The sequence below is a fragment of the Salvelinus fontinalis genome, chromosome 21 (assembly GCF_029448725.1).
Source record: "Salvelinus fontinalis isolate EN_2023a chromosome 21, ASM2944872v1, whole genome shotgun sequence".
Classification (NCBI taxonomy): domain Eukaryota; kingdom Metazoa; phylum Chordata; class Actinopteri; order Salmoniformes; family Salmonidae; genus Salvelinus; species Salvelinus fontinalis.
This window is the reverse complement of record NC_074685.1, coordinates 5,599,623-5,621,798: the sequence shown is the minus strand read 5'-3', so window position 1 is coordinate 5,621,798 and position 22,176 is coordinate 5,599,623. Positions and strand designations below refer to the sequence as shown.

The window sequence follows — 22,176 nt, the reverse complement described above, 5'->3', positions numbered from 1 at the left end:
ACCGAACATTATCGCGAGACTGCGGACATCCCTGAGAGTAGAGTGATCCATATGCAAAATCCTGATCCTCGTGCCTGAACTTGGAAGTGGACTTAGAAATCTCTGCAAGTCATCTTTAGGCCAGTGGAGGGCACAGCGACTCTACGGCTTAGTTATCAAGCTTCACTAATTTATGAGGGTCGGGGTTACAAAACTATTGCGCATGTACACTAAACTCCGACCACCATCCAGTGGGATAACCGTCTTCTTCTTTTGAGAAAACGTGGCGTGCCTGCCTTCCTATGCATTGGATTTGATTACGTTTGTGTTTCGGTCCGCGGGATGGACTCTCAAAAAGTAAGTACACCCGGCGTATCATGAACCGATATCGATTCTGATCGGCGACATTGTGTATCCATTCTTTGAAGCAGCGCGGTTAGTCAACGTGATAGTTGTGTGTAACTGGACGATGTGTGAACGGTCGAAACGATCTCCAACATTAGTTCAACACGCCGTTATTCTGTCAATGTCAAATCATCAATATGCGTTCAGCGGCTTTCAGGGGGTGGAAACGTTTTCACATTAGCTCTGTTGCCTGCTTGTGAAGAATCTATTGACCTGGAAACTAGATACCATCTGAAAAGCTACAATGTCCCTTTCGAGCCTTTTACTTCTTCTCTGTATTCATCCAACGGCTTGTGGTTCTGTTCGGATATTTCCTGGGACAACTCTATCCTTTCAATGATTTGACACATTGATATTGAGATAGCCTATGCTTGCACAGGTGCACTTCTTCTGTAAAGTAATTCACTTCCTACTTGCTAGTAGTATGGCTTTGAGAGTTTGACAGTCACGGGCAGGTGTTAAAGTCATTCATTTCTTTATTGTATAGATCTGTCTTGACTATAGGATAATTGTCTATTTGCCTGCGTGGACATCAGACAGTCTGTTATTGCAACAACTAACCTACAAAACATCAACGTGATGACCCCCCCCCCAAAAAAAGCTAATTGTAGTGGTCTTTATGTTTTTATGGTCTTGTCACCCATCTCAGAACATGATTATATGTATCACCCTGAAAAGAAGCATCAGATTTGTTTTGAAATGCGACAGACACTTTGTTTCAAGTCGGTTGTCAAGGGACTGTATAGCAACCAGAGGAGCTTATCTTTTGTCTTCGTTTGTTATCAGTGTAACTCGGGTGTGAAAAGACATGTCCCTCTGTCCTCCTTGTGTACTGGATAAAGGGAGGTAGAGGAGAGTAAAAGGACAGTTTAGTCTTGAGCACGTGTTGTCAATCTAAGCTTCTTCTAAGTCTATTACTCAGTTAGAGAGAGAGAGAGATCACACCAGTGGTACAGGTCTATTATAACTGTTAGAGAGAGAGAGAGGTCACACCAGTGGTACAGGTCTATTATAACTGTTAGAGAGAGACAGAGGTCACACCAGTGGTACAGGTCTATTATAACTGTTAGAGAGAGACAGAGGTCACACCAGTGGTACAGGTCTATTATAACTGTTAGAGAGAGACAGAGGTCACACCAGTGGTACAGGTCTATTATAACTGTTAGAGAGAGAGAGAGGTCATACCAGTGGTACAGGTCTATTATAACTGTTAGAGAGAGAGGTCACACCAGTGGTACAGGTCTATTATAACTGTTAGAGAGAGAGGTCACACCAGTAGTACAGGTCTATTATAACTGTTAGAGAGAGAGAGAGAGGTCACACCAGTGGTACAGGTCTATTATAACTGTTAGAGAGAGAGAGAGAGGTCACACCAGTGGTACAGGTCTATTACAACTGTTAGAGAGAGAGAGGTCACACCAGTGGTACAGGTCTATTATAACTGTTAGAGAGAGAGAGGTCACACCAGTGGTACAGGTCTATTATAACTGTTAGAGAGAGAAGTCACACCAGTGGTACAGGTCTATTATAACTGTTAGAGAGAGAGGTCACACCAGTGGTACAGGTCTATTATAACTGTTAGAGAGAGAGGTCACACCAGTGGTACAGGTCTATTATAACTGTTAGAGAGAGAGAGAGGTCACACCAGTGGTACAGGTCTATTATAACTGTTAGAGAGAGAGGTCACACCAGTGGTACAGGTCTATTATAACTGTTAGAGAGAGAGGTCACACCAGTAGTACAGGTCTATTATAACTGTTAGAGAGAGAGAGAGAGGTCACACCAGTGGTACAGGTCTATTATAACTGTTAGAGGGAGAGAGAGAGGTCACACCAGTGGTACAGGTCTATTATAACTGTTAGAGAGAGAGAGGTCACACCAGTGGTACAGGTCTATTATAACTGTTAGAGAGAGAGAGGTCACACCAGTGGTACAGGTCTATTATAACTGTTAGAGAGAGAGAGGTCACACCAGTGGTACAGGTCTATTATAACTGTTAGAGAGAGAGGTCACACCAGTGGTACAGGTCTATTATAACTGTTAGAGAGAGAGGTCACACCAGTGGTACAGGTCTAATATAACTGTTAGAGAGAGAGAGGTCACACCAGTGGTACAGGTCTATTATAACTGTTAGAGAGAGAGGTCACACCAGTGGTACAGGTCTATTATAACTGTTAGAGAGAGAGGTCACACCAGTGGTACAGGTCTATTATAACTGTTAGAGAGAGAGGTCACACCAGTGGTACAGGTCTATTATAACTGTTAGAGAGAGAGGTCACACCCGTGGTACAGGTCTATTATAACTGTTAGAGAGAGAGGTCACACCAGTGGTACAGGTCTATTATAATTGTTAGAGAGAGAGGTCACACCAGTGGTACAGGTCTATTATAACTGTTAGAGAGAGAGAGAGAGGTCACCAGTGGTACAGGTCTATTATAACTGTTAGAGAGAGGGAGAGGTCACACCAGTGGTACAGGTCTATTATAACTGTTAGAGAGAGGGAGAGGTCACACCAGTGGTACAGGTCTATTATAACTGTTAGAAAGAGAGAGAGAGAGGTCACACCAGTGGTACAGGTCTATTATAACTGTTAGAGAGAGAGAGAGAGGTCACACCAGTGGTACAGGTCTATTATAACTGTTAGAGAGAGAGGTCACACCAGTGGTACAGGTCTATTATAACAGTTAGAGAGAGAGGTCACACCAGTGGTACAGGTCTATTATAACTGTTAGAGAGAGAGGTCACACCAGTGGTACAGGTCTATTATAACTGTTAGAGAGAGGTCACACCAGTGGTACAGGTCTATTATAACTGTTAGAGAGAGAGGTCACACCAGTGGTACAGGTCTATTATAACTGTTAGAGAGAGACAGAGGTCACACCAGTGGTACAGGTCTATTATAACTGTTAGAGAGAGACAGAGGTCACACCAGTGGTACAGGTCTATTATAACTGTTAGAGAGAGACAGAGGTCACACCAGTGGTACAGGTCTATTATAACTGTTAGAGAGAGAGAGAGGTCACACCAGTGGTACAGGTCTATTATAACTGTTAGAGAGAGAGGTCACACCAGTGGTACAGGTCTATTATAACTGTTAGAGAGAGAGGTCACACCAGTAGTACAGGTCTATTATAACTGTTAGAGAGAGAGAGAGAGGTCACACCAGTGGTACAGGTCTATTATAACTGTTAGAGAGAGAGAGAGAGGTCACACCAGTGGTACAGGTCTATTACAACTGTTAGAGAGAGAGAGGTCACACCAGTGGTACAGGTCTATTATAACTGTTAGAGAGAGAGAGGTCACACCAGTGGTACAGGTCTATTATAACTGTTAGAGAGAGAAGTCACACCAGTGGTACAGGTCTATTATAACTGTTAGAGAGAGAGGTCACACCAGTGGTACAGGTCTATTATAACTGTTAGAGAGAGAGGTCACACCAGTGGTACAGGTCTATTATAACTGTTAGAGAGAGAGAGAGGTCACACCAGTGGTACAGGTCTATTATAACTGTTAGAGAGAGAGGTCACACCAGTGGTACAGGTCTATTATAACTGTTAGAGAGAGAGGTCACACCAGTAGTACAGGTCTATTATAACTGTTAGAGAGAGAGAGAGGTCACACCAGTGGTACAGGTCTATTATAACTGTTAGAGGGAGAGAGAGAGGTCACACCAGTGGTACAGGTCTATTATAACTGTTAGAGAGAGAGAGGTCACACCAGTGGTACAGGTCTATTATAACTGTTAGAGAGAGAGAGGTCACACCAGTGGTACAGGTCTATTATAACTGTTAGAGAGAGAGAGGTCACACCAGTGGTACAGGTCTATTATAACTGTTAGAGAGAGAGGTCACACCAGTGGTACAGGTCTATTATAACTGTTAGAGAGAGAGGTCACACCAGTGGTACAGGTCTAATATAACTGTTAGAGAGAGAGAGGTCACACCAGTGGTACAGGTCTATTATAACTGTTAGAGAGAGAGGTCACACCAGTGGTACAGGTCTATTATAACTGTTAGAGAGAGAGGTCACACCAGTGGTACAGGTCTATTATAACTGTTAGAGAGAGAGGTCACACCAGTGGTACAGGTCTATTATAACTGTTAGAGAGAGAGGTCACACCCGTGGTACAGGTCTATTATAACTGTTAGAGAGAGAGGTCACACCAGTGGTACAGGTCTATTATAATTGTTAGAGAGAGAGGTCACACCAGTGGTACAGGTCTATTATAACTGTTAGAGAGAGAGAGAGAGGTCACCAGTGGTACAGGTCTATTATAACTGTTAGAGAGAGGGAGAGGTCACACCAGTGGTACAGGTCTATTATAACTGTTAGAGAGAGGGAGAGGTCACACCAGTGGTACAGGTCTATTATAACTGTTAGAAGAGAGAGAGAGAGGTCACACCAGTGGTACAGGTCTATTATAACTGTTAGAGGAGAGAGAGAGGTCACACCAGTGGTACAGGTCTATTATAACTGTTAGAGAGAGAGGTCACACCAGTGGTACAGGTCTATTATAACTGTTAGAGAGAGAGGTCACACCAGTGGTACAGGTCTATTATAACTGTTAGAGAGAGAGGTCACACCAGTGGTACAGGTCTATTATAGCTGTTAGAGAGAGGTCACACCAGTGGTACAGGTCTATTATAACTGTTAGAGAGAGAGGTCACACCAGTGGTACAGGTCTATTATAACTGTTAGAGAGAGAGGTCACACCAGTGGTACAGGTCTATTATAACTGTTAGAGAGAGAGGTCACACCAGTAGTACAGGTCTATTATAACTGTTAGAGAGAGAGAGAGGTCACACCAGTGGTACAGGTCTATTATAACTGTTAGAGAGAGAGAGGTCACACCAGTGGTACAGGTCTATTATAACTGTTAGAGAGAGAGGTCACACCAGTGGTACAGGTCTATTATAACTGTTAGAGAGAGAGGTCACACCAGTGGTACAGGTCTATTATAACTGTTAGAGAGAGAGGTCACACCAGTGGTACAGGTCTATTATAACTGTTAGAGAGAGAGAGAGGTCACACCAGTGGTACAGGTCTATTATAACTGTTAGAGAGAGAGATCACACCAGTGGTACAGGTCTATTATAACTGTTAGAGAGAGAGGTCACACCAGTGGTACAGGTCTATTATAACTGTTAGAGAGAGAGAGAGGTCACACCAGTGGTACAGGTCTATTATAACTGTTAGAGAGAGAGAGAGGTCACACCAGTGGTACAGGTCTATTATAACTGTTAGAGAGAGAGAGGTCACACCAGTGGTACAGGTCTATTATAACTGTTAGAGAGAGAGGTCACACCAGTGGTACAGGTCTATTATAACTGTTAGAGAGAGAGAGAGGTCACACCAGTAGTACAGGTCTATTATAACTGTTAGAGAGAGAGGTCACACCAGTAGTACAGGTCTATTATAACTGTTAGAGAGAGAGGTCACACCAGTGGTACAGGTCTATTATAACTGTTAGAGAGAGAGAGAGGTCACACCGGTGGTACAGGTCTATTATAACTGTTAGAGAGAGAGGTCACACCAGTGGTACAGGTCTATTATAACTGTTAGAGAGAGAGAGAGTTCACACCAGTGGTACAGGTCTATTATAACTGTTAGAGAGAGAGAGAGAGGTCACACCAGTGGTACAGGTCTATTATAACTGTTGGAGAGAGAGGTCACACCAGTGGTACAGGTCTATTATAACTGTTGGAGAGAGAGGTCACACCAGTGGTACAGGTCTATTATAACTGTTAGAGAGAGAGGTCACACCAGTGGTACAGGTCTATTATAACTGTTAGAGAGAGAGGTCACACCAGTGGTACAGGTCTATTATAACTGTTAGAGAGAGAGGTCACACCAGTGGTACAGGTCTATTATAACTGTTAGGGAGAGAGAGAGGTCACACCAGTGGTACAGGTCTATTATAACTGTTAGAGAGAGAGGTCACACCAGTGGTACAGGTCTATTATAACTGTTAGAGAGAGAGAGAGGTCACACCAGTGGTACAGGTCTATTATAACTGTTAGAGAGAGAGAGAGAGGTCACACCAGTGGTACAGGTCTATTATAACTGTTAGAGAGAGAGGTCACACCAGTGGTACAGGTCTATTATAACTGTTAGAGAGAGAGGTCACACCAGTGGTACAGGTCTATTATAACTGTTAGAGAGAGAGAGAGGTCACACCAGTGGTACAGGTCTATTATAACTGTTAGAGAGAGAGGTCACACCAGTGGTACAGGTCTATTATAACTGTTAGAGAGAGAGAGAGGTCACACCAGTGGTACAGGTCTATTATAACTGTTAGAGAGAGAGAGAGGTCACACCAGTGGTACAGGTCTATTATAACTGTTAGAGAGAGAGGTCACACCAGTGGTACAGGTCTATTATAACTGTTAGAGAGAGAGGTCACACCAGTGGTACAGGTCTATTATAACTGTTAGAGAGAGAGAGGTCACACCAGTGGTACAGGTCTATTATAACTGTTAGAGAGAGAGGTCACACCAGTGGTACAGGTCTATTATAACTGTTAGAGAGAGAGGTCACACCAGTGGTACAGGTCTATTATAACTGTTAGAGAGAGAGGTCACACCAGTGGTACAGGTCTATTATAACTGTTAGAGAGAGAGGTCACACCAGTGGTACAGGTCTATTATAACTGTTAGAGAGAGAGAGAGGTCACACCAGTGGTACAGGTCTATTATAACTGTTAGAGAGAGAGAGAGGTCACACCAGTGGTACAGGTCTATTATAACTGTTAGAGAGAGAGAGAGGTCACACCAGTGGTACAGGTCTATTATAACTGTTAGAGAGAGAGAGAGGTCACACCAGTGGTACAGGTCTATTATAACTGTTAGAGAGAGAGGTCACACCAGTGGTACAGGTCTATTATAACTGTTAGAGAGAGAGGTCACACCAGTGGTACAGGTCTATTATAACTGTTAGAGAGAGAGGTCACACCAGTGGTACAGGTCTATTATAACTGTTAGAGAGAGAGGTCACACCAGTGGTACAGGTCTATTATAACTGTTAGAGAGAGAGGTCACACCAGTGGTACAGGTCTATTATAACTGTTAGAGAGAGAGGTCACACCAGTGGTACAGGTCTATTATAACTGTTAGAGAGAGAGGTCACACCAGTGGTACAGGTCTATTATAACTGTTAGAGAGAGAGGTCACACCAGTGGTACAGGTCTATTATAACTGTTAGAGAGAGAGAGAGGTCACACCAGTGGTACAGGTCTATTATAACTGTTAGAGAGAGAGGTCACACCAGTGGTACAGGTCTATTATAACTGTTAGAGAGAGAGGTCACACCAGTGGTACAGGTCTATTATAACTGTTAGAGAGAGAGAGAGGTCACACCAGTGGTACAGGTCTATTATAACTGTTAGAGAGAGAGAGTCACACCAGTGGTACAGGTCTATTATAACTGTTAGAGAGAGAGGTCACACCAGTGGTACAGGTCTATTATAACTGTTAGAGAGAGAGAGAGGTCACACCAGTGGTACAGGTCTATTATAACTGTTAGAGAGAGAGAGAGGTCACACCAGTGGTACAGGTCTATTATAACTGTTAGAGAGAGAGAGGTCACACCAGTGGTACAGGTCTATTATAACTGTTAGAGAGAGAGGTCACACCAGTGGTACAGGTCTATTATAACTGTTAGAGAGAGAGAGAGGTCACACCAGTGGTACAGGTCTATTATAACTGTTAGAGAGAGAGGTCACACCAGTGGTACAGGTCTATTATAACTGTTAGAGAGAGAGGTCACACCAGTGGTACAGGTCTATTATAACTGTTAGAGAGAGAGAGAGGTCACACCAGTGGTACAGGTCTATTATAACTGTTAGAGAGAGAGGTCACACCAGTGGTACAGGTCTATTATAACTGTTAGAGAGAGAGAGAGTCACACCAGTGGTACAGGTCTATTATAACTGTTAGAGAGAGAGAGAGGTCACACCAGTGGTACAGGTCTATTATAACTGTTGAGAGAGAGAGGTCACACCAGTGGTACAGGTCTATTATAACTGTTAGGAGAGAGAGGTCACACCAGTGGTACAGGTCTATTATAACTGTTAGAGAGAGAGGTCACACCAGTGGTACAGGTCTATTATAACTGTTAGAGAGAGAGGTCACACCAGTGGTACAGGTCTATTATAACTGTTAGAGAGAGAGGTCACACCAGTGGTACAGGTCTATTATAACTGTTAGGAGAGAGAGAGGTCACACCAGTGGTACAGGTCTATTATAACTGTTAGAGAGAGAGGTCACACCAGTGGTACAGGTCTATTATAACTGTTAGAGAGAGAGAGGTCACACCAGTGGTACAGGTCTATTATAACTGTTAGAGAGAGAGAGAGGTCACACCAGTGGTACAGGTCTATTATAACTGTTAGAGAGAGAGGTCACACCAGTGGTACAGGTCTATTATAACTGTTAGAGAGAGAGGTCACACCAGTGGTACAGGTCTATTATAACTGTTAGAGAGAGAGAGAGGTCACACCAGTGGTACAGGTCTATTATAACTGTTAGAGAGAGAGGTCACACCAGTGGTACAGGTCTATTATAACTGTTAGAGAGAGAGAGAGGTCACACCAGTGGTACAGGTCTATTATAACTGTTAGAGAGAGAGAGAGGTCACACCAGTGGTACAGGTCTATTATAACTGTTAGAGAGAGAGGTCACACCAGTGGTACAGGTCTATTATAACTGTTAGAGAGAGAGGTCACACCAGTGGTACAGGTCTATTATAACTGTTAGAGAGAGAGAGAGGTCACACCAGTGGTACAGGTCTATTATAACTGTTAGAGAGAGAGAGGTCACACCAGTGGTACAGGTCTATTATAACTGTTAGAGAGAGAGGTCACACCAGTGGTACAGGTCTATTATAACTGTTAGAGAGAGAGGTCACACCAGTGGTACAGGTCTATTATAACTGTTAGAGAGAGAGAGGTCACACCAGTGGTACAGGTCTATTATAACTGTTAGAGAGAGAGAGAGGTCACACCAGTGGTACAGGTCTATTATAACTGTTAGAGAGAGAGAGAGGTCACACCAGTGGTACAGGTCTATTATAACTGTTAGAGAGAGAGAGGTCACACCAGTGGTACAGGTCTATTATAACTGTTAGAGAGAGAGAGAGGTCACACCAGTGGTACAGGTCTATTATAACTGTTAGAGAGAGAGAGGTCACACCAGTGGTACAGGTCTATTATAACTGTTAGAGAGAGAGAGAGGTCACACCAGTGGTACAGGTCTATTATAACTGTTAGAGAGAGAGGTCACACCAGTGGTACAGGTCTATTATAACTGTTAGAGAGAGAGAGGTCACACCAGTGGTACAGGTCTATTATAACTGTTAGAGAGAGAGGTCACACCAGTGGTACAGGTCTATTATAACTGTTAGAGAGAGAGGTCACACCAGTGGTACAGGTCTATTATAACTGTTAGAGAGAGAGAGGTCACACCAGTGGTACAGGTCTATTATAACTGTTAGAGAGAGAGGTCACACCAGTGGTACAGGTCTATTATAACTGTTAGAGAGAGAGGTCACACCAGTGGTACAGGTCTATTATAACTGTTAGAGAGAGAGGTCACACCAGTGGTACAGGTCTATTATAACTGTTAGAGAGAGAGAGGTCACACCAGTGGTACAGGTCTATTATAACTGTTAGAGAGAGAGAGGTCACACCAGTAGTACAGGTCTATTATAACTGTTAGAGAGAGAGGTCACACCAGTGGTACAGGTCTATTATAACTGTTAGAGAGAGAGAGAGGTCACACCAGTGGTACAGGTCTATTATAACTGTTAGAGAGAGAGAGAGTCACACCAGTGGTACAGGTCTATTATAACTGTTAGAGAGAGAGAGAGGTCACACCAGTGGTACAGGTCTATTATAACTGTTAGAGAGAGAGAGTCACACCAGTGGTACAGGTCTATTATAACTGTTAGAGAGAGAGGTCACACCAGTGGTACAGGTCTATTATAACTGTTAGGAGAGAGAGAGGTCACACCAGTGGTACAGGTCTATTATAACTGTTAGAGAGAGAGAGAGGTCACACCAGTGGTACAGGTCTATTATAACTGTTAGAGAGAGAGAGGTCACACCAGTGGTACAGGTCTATTATAACTGTTAGAGAGAGAGGTCACACCAGTGGTACAGGTCTATTATAACTGTTAGAGAGAGAGGTCACACCAGTGGTACAGGTCTATTATAACTGTTAGAGAGAGAGGTCACACCAGTGGTACAGGTCTATTATAACTGTTAGAGAGAGAGAGGTCACACCAGTGGTACAGGTCTATTATAACTGTTAGAGAGAGAGAGGTCACACCAGTGGTACAGGTCTATTATAACTGTTAGAGAGAGAGAGGTCACACCAGTGGTACAGGTCTATTATAACTGTTAGAGAGAGAGAGAGGTCACACCAGTGGTACAGGTCTATTATAACTGTTGAGAGAGAGAGGTCACACCAGTGGTACAGGTCTATTATAACTGTTAGAGAGAGAGAGGTCACACCAGTGGTACAGGTCTATTATAACTGTTAGAGAGAGAGGTCACACCAGTGGTACAGGTCTATTATAACTGTTAGAGAGAGAGGTCACACCAGTGGTACAGGTCTATTATAACTGTTAGAGAGAGAGGTCACACCAGTGGTACAGGTCTATTATAACTGTTAGAGAGAGAGAGGTCACACCAGTGGTACAGGTCTATTATAACTGTTAGAGAGAGAGAGAGGTCACACCAGTGGTACAGGTCTATTATAACTGTTAGAGAGAGAGAGAGGTCACACCAGTGGTACAGGTCTATTATAACTGTTAGAGAGAGAGGTCACACCAGTGGTACAGGTCTATTATAACTGTTAGAGAGAGAGGTCACACCAGTGGTACAGGTCTATTATAACTGTTAGAGAGAGAGAGAGGTCACACCAGTGGTACAGGTCTATTATAACTGTTAGAGAGAGAGAGGTCACACCAGTGGTACAGGTCTATTATAACTGTTAGAGAGAGAGAGGTCACACCAGTGGTACAGGTCTATTATAACTGTTAGAGAGAGAGAGGTCACACCAGTGGTACAGGTCTATTATAACTGTTAGAGAGAGAGAGAGGTCACACCAGTGGTACAGGTCTATTATAACTGTTAGAGAGAGAGAGGTCACACCAGTGGTACAGGTCTATTATAACTGTTAGAGAGAGAGAGAGGTCACACCAGTGGTACAGGTCTATTATAACTGTTAGAGAGAGAGGTCACACCAGTGGTACAGGTCTATTATAACTGTTAGAGAGAGAGAGGTCACACCAGTGGTACAGGTCTATTATAACTGTTAGAGAGAGAGAGGTCACACCAGTGGTACAGGTCTATTATAACTGTTAGAGAGAGAGAGAGGTCACACCAGTGGTACAGGTCTATTATAACTGTTAGAGAGAGGTCACACCAGTGGTACAGGTCTATTATAACTGTTAGAGAGAGAGGTCACACCAGTGGTACAGGTCTATTATAACTGTTAGAGAGAGAGAGAGATCACACCAGTGGTACAGGTCTATTATAACTGTTAGAGAGAGAGAGAGGTCACACCAGTGGTACAGGTCTATTATAACTGTTAGAGAGAGAGAGGTCACACCAGTGGTACAGGTCTATTATAACTGTTAGAGAGAGAGGTCACACCAGTGGTACAGGTCTATTATAACTGTTAGAGAGAGAGGTCACACCAGTGGTACAGGTCTATTATAACTGTTAGAGAGAGAGGTCACACCAGTGGTACAGGTCTATTATAACTGTTAGAGAGAGAGAGAGGTCACACCAGTGGTACAGGTCTATTATAACTGTTAGAGAGAGAGAGGTCACACCAGTGGTACAGGTCTATTATAACTGTTAGAGAGAGAGAGAGTCACACCAGTGGTACAGGTCTATTATAACTGTTAGAGAGAGAGAGAGGTCACACCAGTGGTACAGGTCTATTATAACTGTTAGGAGAGAGAGGTCACACCAGTGGTACAGGTCTATTATAACTGTTAGGAGAGAGAGGTCACACCAGTGGTACAGGTCTATTATAACTGTTAGAGAGAGAGAGGTCACACCAGTGGTACAGGTCTATTATAACTGTTAGAGAGAGAGGTCACACCAGTGGTACAGGTCTATTATAACTGTTAGAGAGAGAGGTCACACCAGTGGTACAGGTCTATTATAACTGTTAGGAGAGAGAGAGGTCACACCAGTGGTACAGGTCTATTATAACTGTTGAGAGAGAGAGAGGTCACACCAGTGGTACAGGTCTATTATAACTGTTAGAGAGAGAGAGAGGTCACACCAGTGGTACAGGTCTATTATAACTGTTAGAGAGAGAGGTCACACCAGTGGTACAGGTCTATTATAACTGTTAGAGAGAGAGGTCACACCAGTGGTACAGGTCTATTATAACTGTTAGAGAGAGAGAGGTCACACCAGTGGTACAGGTCTATTATAACTGTTAGAGAGAGAGAGGTCACACCAGTGGTACAGGTCTATTATAACTGTTAGAGAGAGAGAGGTCACACCAGTGGTACAGGTCTATTATAACTGTTAGAGAGAGAGAGGTCACACCAGTGGTACAGGTCTATTATAACTGTTAGAGAGAGAGAGGTCACACCAGTGGTACAGGTCTATTATAACTGTTAGAGAGAGAGAGGTCACACCAGTGGTACAGGTCTATTATAACTGTTAGAGAGAGAGAGAGGTCACACCAGTGGTACAGGTCTATTATAACTGTTAGAGAGAGAGGTCACACCAGTGGTACAGGTCTATTATAACTGTTAGAGAGAGAGGTCACACCAGTGGTACAGGTCTATTATAACTGTTAGAGAGAGAGAGGTCACACCAGTGGTACAGGTCTATTATAACTGTTAGAGAGAGAGAGGTCACACCAGTGGTACAGGTCTATTATAACTGTTAGAGAGAGAGAGGTCACACCAGTGGTACAGGTCTATTATAACTGTTAGAGAGAGAGGTCACACCAGTGGTACAGGTCTATTATAACTGTTAGAGAGAGAGGTCACACCAGTGGTACAGGTCTATTATAACTGTTAGAGAGAGAGAGGTCACACCAGTGGTACAGGTCTATTATAACTGTTAGAGAGAGAGAGAGGTCACACCAGTGGTACAGGTCTATTATAACTGTTAGAGAGAGAGAGGTCACACCAGTGGTACAGGTCTATTATAACTGTTAGAGAGAGAGGTCACACCAGTGGTACAGGTCTATTATAACTGTTAGAGAGAGAGAGAGGTCACACCAGTGGTACAGGTCTATTATAACTGTTAGAGAGAGAGAGAGATCACACCAGTGGTACAGGTCTATTATAACTGTTAGAGAGAGAGAGAGGTCACACCAGTGGTACAGGTCTATTATAACTGTTAGAGAGAGAGGTCACACCAGTGGTACAGGTCTATTATAACTGTTAGAGAGAGAGGTCACACCAGTGGTACAGGTCTATTATAACTGTTAGAGAGAGAGAGAGGTCACACCAGTGGTACAGGTCTATTATAACTGTTAGAGAGAGAGAGGGTCACACCAGTGGTACAGGTCTATTATAACTGTTAGAGAGAGAGAGGTCACACCAGTGGTACAGGTCTATTATAACTGTTAGAGAGAGAGGTCACACCAGTGGTACAGGTCTATTATAACTGTTAGAGAGAGAGGTCACACCAGTGGTACAGGTCTATTATAACTGTTAGAGAGAGAGGTCACACCAGTGGTACAGGTCTATTATAACTGTTAGAGAGAGAGAGAGGTCACACCAGTGGTACAGGTCTATTATAACTGTTAGAGAGAGAGAGGTCACACCAGTGGTACAGGTCTATTATAACTGTTAGAGAGAGAGAGAGTCACACCAGTGGTACAGGTCTATTATAACTGTTAGAGAGAGAGAGAGGTCACACCAGTGGTACAGGTCTATTATAACTGTTAGGAGAGAGAGGTCACACCAGTGGTACAGGTCTATTATAACTGTTGAGAGAGAGAGGTCACACCAGTGGTACAGGTCTATTATAACTGTTAGAGAGAGAGGTCACACCAGTGGTACAGGTCTATTATAACTGTTAGAGAGAGAGGTCACACCAGTGGTACAGGTCTATTATAACTGTTAGAGAGAGAGGTCACACCAGTGGTACAGGTCTATTATAACTGTTAGGAGAGAGAGAGGTCACACCAGTGGTACAGGTCTATTATAACTGTTGAGAGAGAGAGGTCACACCAGTGGTACAGGTCTATTATAACTGTTAGAGAGAGAGAGAGGTCACACCAGTGGTACAGGTCTATTATAACTGTTAGAGAGAGAGAGAGGTCACACCAGTGGTACAGGTCTATTATAACTGTTAGAGAGAGAAGGTCACACCAGTGGTACAGGTCTATTATAACTGTTAGAGAGAGAGGTCACACCAGTGGTACAGGTCTATTATAACTGTTAGAGAGAGAGAGAGGTCACACCAGTGGTACAGGTCTATTATAACTGTTAGAGAGAGAGGTCACACCAGTGGTACAGGTCTATTATAACTGTTAGAGAGAGAGAGAGGTCACACCAGTGGTACAGGTCTATTATAACTGTTAGAGAGAGAGAGAGGTCACACCAGTGGTACAGGTCTATTATAACTGTTAGAGAGAGAGGTCACACCAGTGGTACAGGTCTATTATAACTGTTAGAGAGAGAGGTCACACCAGTGGTACAGGTCTATTATAACTGTTAGAGAGAGAGAGAGGTCACACCAGTGGTACAGGTCTATTATAACTGTTAGAGAGAGAGGTCACACCAGTGGTACAGGTCTATTATAACTGTTAGAGAGAGAGGTCACACCAGTGGTACAGGTCTATTATAACTGTTAGAGAGAGAGAGAGGTCACACCAGTGGTACAGGTCTATTATAACTGTTAGAGAGAGAGAGAGGTCACACCAGTGGTACAGGTCTATTATAACTGTTAGAGAGAGAGAGAGGTCACACCAGTGGTACAGGTCTATTATAACTGTTAGAGAGAGAGAGAGGTCACACCAGTGGTACAGGTCTATTATAACTGTTAGAGAGAGAGGTCACACCAGTGGTACAGGTCTATTATAACTGTTAGAGAGAGAGAGAGGTCACACCAGTGGTACAGGTCTATTATAACTGTTAGAGAGAGAGGTCACACCAGTGGTACAGGTCTATTATAACTGTTAGAGAGAGAGGTCACACCAGTGGTACAGGTCTATTATAACTGTTAGAGAGAGAGGTCACACCAGTGGTACAGGTCTATTATAACTGTTAGAGAGAGAGAGAGGTCACACCAGTGGTACAGGTCTATTATAACTGTTAGAGAGAGAGAGAGGTCACACCAGTGGTACAGGTCTATTATAACTGTTAGAGAGAGAGAGAGGTCACACCAGTGGTACAGGTCTATTATAACTGTTAGAGAGAGAGGTCACACCAGTGGTACAGGTCTATTATAACTGTTAGAGAGAGAGAGAGGTCACACCAGTGGTACAGGTCTATTATAACTGTTAGAGAGAGAGAGGTCACACCAGTGGTACAGGTCTATTATAACTGTTAGAGAGAGAGAGAGGTCACACCAGTGGTACAGGTCTATTATAACTGTTAGAGAGAGAGAGAGGTCACACCAGTGGTACAGGTCTATTATAACTGTTAGAGAGAGAGAGAGGTCACACCAGTGGTACAGGTCTATTATAACTGTTAGAGAGAGAGGTCACACCAGTGGTACAGGTCTATTATAACTGTTAGAGAGAGGGAGAGGTCACACCAGTGGTACAGGTCTATTATAACTGTTAGAGAGAGAGGTCACACCAGTGGTACAGGTCTATTATAACTGTTAGAGAGAGGGAGAGGTCACACCAGTGGTACAGGTCTATTATAACTGTTAGAGAGAGGGAGAGGTCACACCAGTGGTACAGGTCTATTATAACTGTTAGAGAGAGAGGTCACACCAGTGGTACAGGTCTATTATAACTGTTAGAGAGAGAGAGAGGTCACACCAGTGGTACAGGTCTATTATAACTGTTAGAGAGAGAGGTCACACCAGTGGTACAGGTCTATTATAACTGTTAGAGAGAGAGGTCACACCAGTGGTACAGGTCTATTATAACTGTTAGAGAGAGAGAGAGGTCACACCAGTGGTACAGGTCTATTATAACTGTTAGAGAGAGAGAGAGAGGTCACACCAGTGGTACAGGTCTATTATAACTGTTAGAGAGAGGGAGAGGTCACACCAGTGGTACAGGTCTATTATAACTGTTAGAGAGAGAGGTCACACCAGTGGTACAGGTCTATTATAACTGTTAGAGAGAGGGAGAGGTCACACCAGTGGTACAGGTCTATTATAACTGTTAGAGAGAGGGAGAGGTCACACCAGTGGTACAGGTCTATTATAACTGTTAGAGAGAGAGGTCACACCAGTGGTACAGGTCTATTATAACTGTTAGAGAGAGAGAGAGGTCACACCAGTGGTACAGGTCTATTATAACTGTTAGAGAGAGAGGTCACACCAGTGGTACAGGTCTATTATAACTGTTAGAGAGAGAGGTCACACCAGTGGTACAGGTCTATTATAACTGTTAGAGAGAGAGAGAGGTCACACCAGTGGTACAGGTCTATTATAACTGTTAGAGAGAGAGAGAGAGGTCACACCAGTGGTACAGGTCTATTATAACTGTTAGAGAGAGAGAGAGAGGTCACACCAGTGGTACAGGTCTATTATAACTGTTAGAGAGAGAGGTCACACCAGTGGTACAGGTCTATTATAACTGTTAGAGAGAGAGGTCACACCAGTGGTACAGGTCTATTATAACTGTTAGAGAGAGAGGTCACACCAGTGGTACAGGTCTATTATAACTGTTAGAGAGAGAGAGAGGTCACACCAGTAGTACAGGTCTATTATAACTGTTAGAGAGAGAGAGAGTGTGTGTGTGTGTGTTATACAGCATTAATCTAGCTGAATTAGCTGAATTAGCCATGTAGAGTTCCATTTGATTTCATGTGGATTTAGTTTGTTTGGGTTGTGAGTCTTGCATCAATGTTTTGCATGTTTTTGGAAAATTGAGCACTGCAGACTAAAGTGTCCTGGAAAGGCAAGGCACCTGTCAATTTCTTGTTTTAGCTCTTCCAGGGGAAGCAAACCACATTTTCCTTCACTTTACTCTTCAAACTACCCCCCACCCTGCTTGAGCTCTGTCATTTAGGGTTCTGCATTTTGACATTTTCCCTGGACAGTCAGTATTTCACCGTGGAGTAGCCGATTGATCAGAATGCTGCTGAAATAGATACAGGCCAGAGTTGACACATCTCCTAGGCAAGGGGCCTTTGCTGTGGCTACACTATCCAGTCCAGTGGTACTATTGGCCAAAGCTCAAATGACTAGTAGGCTTAAAGTATTGCAGATCCCACTCTTTTCAGAGCTAATTATATGTCACATGTCCTTGCTAAAAAAAGGACCTCCAAAATTTCCTGGATATTTTTGTTCTATTTTTCTTATTTTTGGGGGGGGGCAATTTGAACTTTGAACTTTACTACTGGGCAATTCCATGGTAACAGAGTGCCACTGAAACGGATTTTTCCACTTTAAAATGTATGTCAAGCAAAAACCAATGAGTGAAAGCCTAAGCAAACCATTGGACTACATTTAACAATCTCCACAGAAAATGTGACAAAAACAAATCTACTTGACGAACAGTGCAGATGCAAAGTTTGGTAACAGAATGACGTGCAAACAGCACATGTAAGCTCGTGAGATCTAGCTGGTCGTAGAGGTCAGATCAGAAAACATATTATTTCCATGTCAAGCCATGACACTCACCATCTCAGATTGTTCTCAAATCGTCCCTGTAGTCAAAGACGGGTAAAAATTGGCATTCCTGAAACATTATTTTGTTGACATTTTATTTCAGCCATTTTAATTGATACGATTCAGATCATATTCAATATAAGTACCAAACATCAGATTTGGACAAAACTTCTTCCTACCAATGAGTAAGACATGAAGAATAATGATTGGTTGTTGTCAAAAGACACCCACGGACCCCCCCCCCCCCCCCCCCCACACACACACACACACACACACACACACACCTCACGCCAATCCCACCCCAACAACCAGTATACAGTCGTGTCCAAAAGTTTTGAGAATGAGACAAATATTAATTTTCACAAAGTCTGCTGCCTCAGTTTGTATGATGGCAATTTGCATATACTCCAGAATGTTATGAAGAATGATCAGATGAATTGCAATTAATTGCAAAGTCCCTCTTTGCCATGCAAATTAACTGAATCCCCAAAAAACATTTCCACTGCATTTCAGCCCTGCCACAAAAGGACCAGCTGACATTGGGGTGGGATTGGTGTGGGGTGGGGTGTGGTGTGAGATGTGGGGTGTGATTGGTGTGAGATGTGGGGTGTGGTGGGATTGGTGTGGGGTGTGGTGGGATTGGTGTGGGGTATGGGGTGGGATTGGTGTGAGATGTGGGGTGTGGTGGGATTGGTGTGGGGTGGAATTGGTGTGGGGTGTGGGGTGGGATTGGTGTGAGATGTGGGGTGGGATTGGTGTGAGATGTGGGGTGTGGTGGGATTGGTGTGGGGTGTGGTGGGATTGGTGTGGGGTATGGGGTGGGATTGGTGTGGGGTGGGATTGGTGTGGGGTGGGATTGGTGTGAGATGTGGGGTGTGATTGGTGTGGGATTGGTGTGAGATGTGGGGTGTGATTGGTGTGGGGTGGGATTGGTGAGAGATGTGGGGTGTGATTGGTGTGGGGTGTGGGGTGGGATTGGTGTGAGATGTGGGGTGGGATGTGGGGTGTGGGGTGGGATTGGGGTGTGAAATGTGGGGTGGGGTGGGATTGGGGTGTGAGATGGGATTGGTGTGGGGTGGGATTGGTGTGGGGTGTGGGGTGGGATTGGTGTGGGGTAGGATGTGGGGTGTGGGGTGGGATTGGGGTGTGAGATGTGGGGTGGGGTGTGGGGTGGGATTGGTGTGGGGTGTGGGGTGGGATTGGTGTGGGGTGGGATTGGGGTGTGAGATGTGGGGTGGGATTGGGGTGGGGTATGGGGTGGGACTGGTGTGGGGTGGGATTGGTGTGAGATGTGGGGTGGGATTGGTGTGAGATGTGGGGTGTGATTGGTGTTTGGTGGGAATGGTGTGGGGTGGGATTGGTGTGAGATGTGGGGTGGGATTGGTGTGAGATGTGGGGTGGGATTGGTGTGAGATGTGGGGTGGGATTGGTGTTTGGTGGGATTGGTGTGGGGTGTGGGGTGGGATTGGTGTGGGGTGGGATTGGTGTGAGATGTGGGGTGGGATTGGTGTGGGGTGGGATTGGTGTGAGATGTGGGGTGGGATTGGTGTGAGATGTGGGGTGGGGTGTGGGGTGGGATTGGTGTGGGGGGGGGGGGGGGGGGGGGGGTCCGTAGGTGACTTTTGACCATTTCTTTGGATTCTCATTGGTAGAAAAAGGTTTGGTCCGAATCAGATGTTGGGTACTAATATTGAATATTATCTGAATCCTGTTAATTAAAATTGTTCATCTGGGTGCAATCAATTTGCTTTATTTCTCAGAGATCAAATTCTATTTCAACAAAATAAGGTTTCAGGAAAGCTACTCGTATCTTTTATTAACTACAGAACCGATTTCAGAATAATCTGAGATGGTGGGTGTCAGTGCTTCTTTTTCTTTTTGAGGTGGAACGACCCAGTAGGGTTATGGAACGACCCGGCAGGGTTCTGGAACAACCCAGTAGGGTTCTGGAATGACCCGGTAGGGTTATGGAACGAGCCAATATGGTCATGGAACGACCCAGTAGGTTTATATAACGACCCGGTAGGGTTATGGACGACCCAGTAGGGTTATGGAACGACCCAGTAGGGTTATATAACAACCCAATAGGGTTATGGAACGACCCAGCAGGGTTATATAACGACCCGGTAGGGTTATGGACGACCCGGTAGGGTCATGGAACGACCCAATAGGGTTATATAACGACCCGGTAGGGTTATGGAACGACCCAATAGGTTTATATAACGACCCGGTAGGGTTATGGACGACCCGGTAGGGTTATGGACGACCCGGTAGGGTCATGGAACGACCCAATAGGGTTATATAACAACCCGGTAGGGATATGGACGACCCGGTAGGGTTATATAACGACCCGGTAGGGTTATGGAACGACCCAGCAGGGTTATGGACGACCCGGTAGGGTCATGGAACGACCCAATAGGGTTATATAACGACCCGGTAGGGATATGGACGACCCGGCAGGGTTATATAACGACCCGGTAGGGTTCTGGAACGACCCAGCAGGGTTATGGACGACCCGGTAGGGTCATGGAACGACCCAATAGGGTTATATAATGACCCGGTAGGGATATGGACGACCCGGCAGGGATATGGACGACCCGGTAGGGTTATATAACGACCCGGTAGGGTTATGGAACGACCCAGCAGGGTTATGGAACGACCCAGCAGGGTTATATAACGACCCAGCAGGGTTATGGAACGACCCAGCAGGGTTATATAACGACCCAGCAGGGTTATGGAACGACCCAGCAGGGTTATATAACGACCCAGCAGGGTTATGGAACGACCCAATAGGGTTATGGAACGACCCAATAGGGTTATATAACGACCCAGCAGGGTTATGGAACGACCCGGCAGGGTTATGGAACGACCCAGCAGGGTTATGGAACGACCCAGCAGGGTTATGGAACGACCCAGCAGGGTTATGGAATGACCCGGTAGGGTTATGGAACGACCCAATAGGTTTATATAACGACCCGGTAGGGTTATGGACGACCCGGTAGGGTCATGGAACGACCCAATAGGGTTATGGAACGACCCGGCAGGGTTATGGAACGACCCGGCAGGGTTACGGAACGACCCGGTAGAGTTATGGAACGACCCAATAGGGTTATATAACGACCCGGTAGGGTTATGGAACGACCCGGCAGGGTTACGGAACGACCCGGTAGAGTTCTGTATAATCATATATAGTAATACTCTGTCCTAGTGTCGTGCAGCAGTTTTAAATAGAAGTGAAGCCTAATCCTCAAATCTGCCTAATCATGTCATGTTGCACAGTTGCACGGTCGCTCGCTCGGCCCACCGGGAACTCTCACATGACATAACAGATACAAAATGCCCAAACATTTGGAGATTACACATCCCAAATGCCTCTCAATGACTAGCCTTCATCAATAATTAACATGTAGTATACATTGGTGTGTGTGTGGTTATCTTATGCCGTCTATAGGCTGAACATGGACTGTGGACTGGGCCGGTCTGTGGGCTTGGCCTATGGGCTGCTGAACATGGTCTGTAGGCTGGGCCTATAAACTAAACATGGTCTGTGGGCTTGGCCTATAAACTGCTGAACATGGTCTGTGGGCTTGGCCTATAAGCTGAACATGGTCTGTGGGCTGGGCCTATAAGCTGCTGAACATGGTCTGTGGGCTGGGCCGGTCTGTGGGCTTGGCCTATAAGCTGCTGAACATGGTCTGTGGGCTGGGCCTATGGGCTGAACATGGTCTGTGGGCTGGGCCTATGGGCTGAACATGGTCTGTGGGCTGGGCCTATAAGCTGAACATGGTCTGTGGGCTTGGCCTATAAGCTGCTGAACATGGTCTGTGGGCTGGGCCTATAAGCGGAACATGGTCTGTGGGCTGGGCCTATAAGCTGCTGAACATGGTCTGTGGGCTTGGCCTATAAGCGGAACATGGTCTGTGGGCTGGGCCTATGAGCTGAACATGGTCTGTGGGCTGGGCCTATGGGCTGAACATGGTCTGTGGGCTGGGCCTATAAGCTGAACA

At 44.9% G+C, this 22,176-nt stretch overlaps 1 protein-coding gene across 3 annotated transcripts in view; it reads left to right on the top strand.

Annotated features, from left to right (window-relative positions):
• Positions 1–56: 56 nt before the first annotated feature.
• fsd1l (fibronectin type III and SPRY domain containing 1-like) overlaps positions 57–22,176 on the top strand; it is an 80,932-nt gene continuing 58,812 nt past the window's right edge. For all 3 annotated transcript variants that reach the window (XM_055873633.1, XM_055873632.1, XM_055873630.1), the window contains exon 1: positions 57–336. In XM_055873633.1, coding sequence (XP_055729608.1) covers positions 322–336 — 15 coding nt within the window. In that variant the 5' untranslated portion in view covers positions 57–321. The remainder of the gene's footprint in view (positions 337–22,176) is intronic.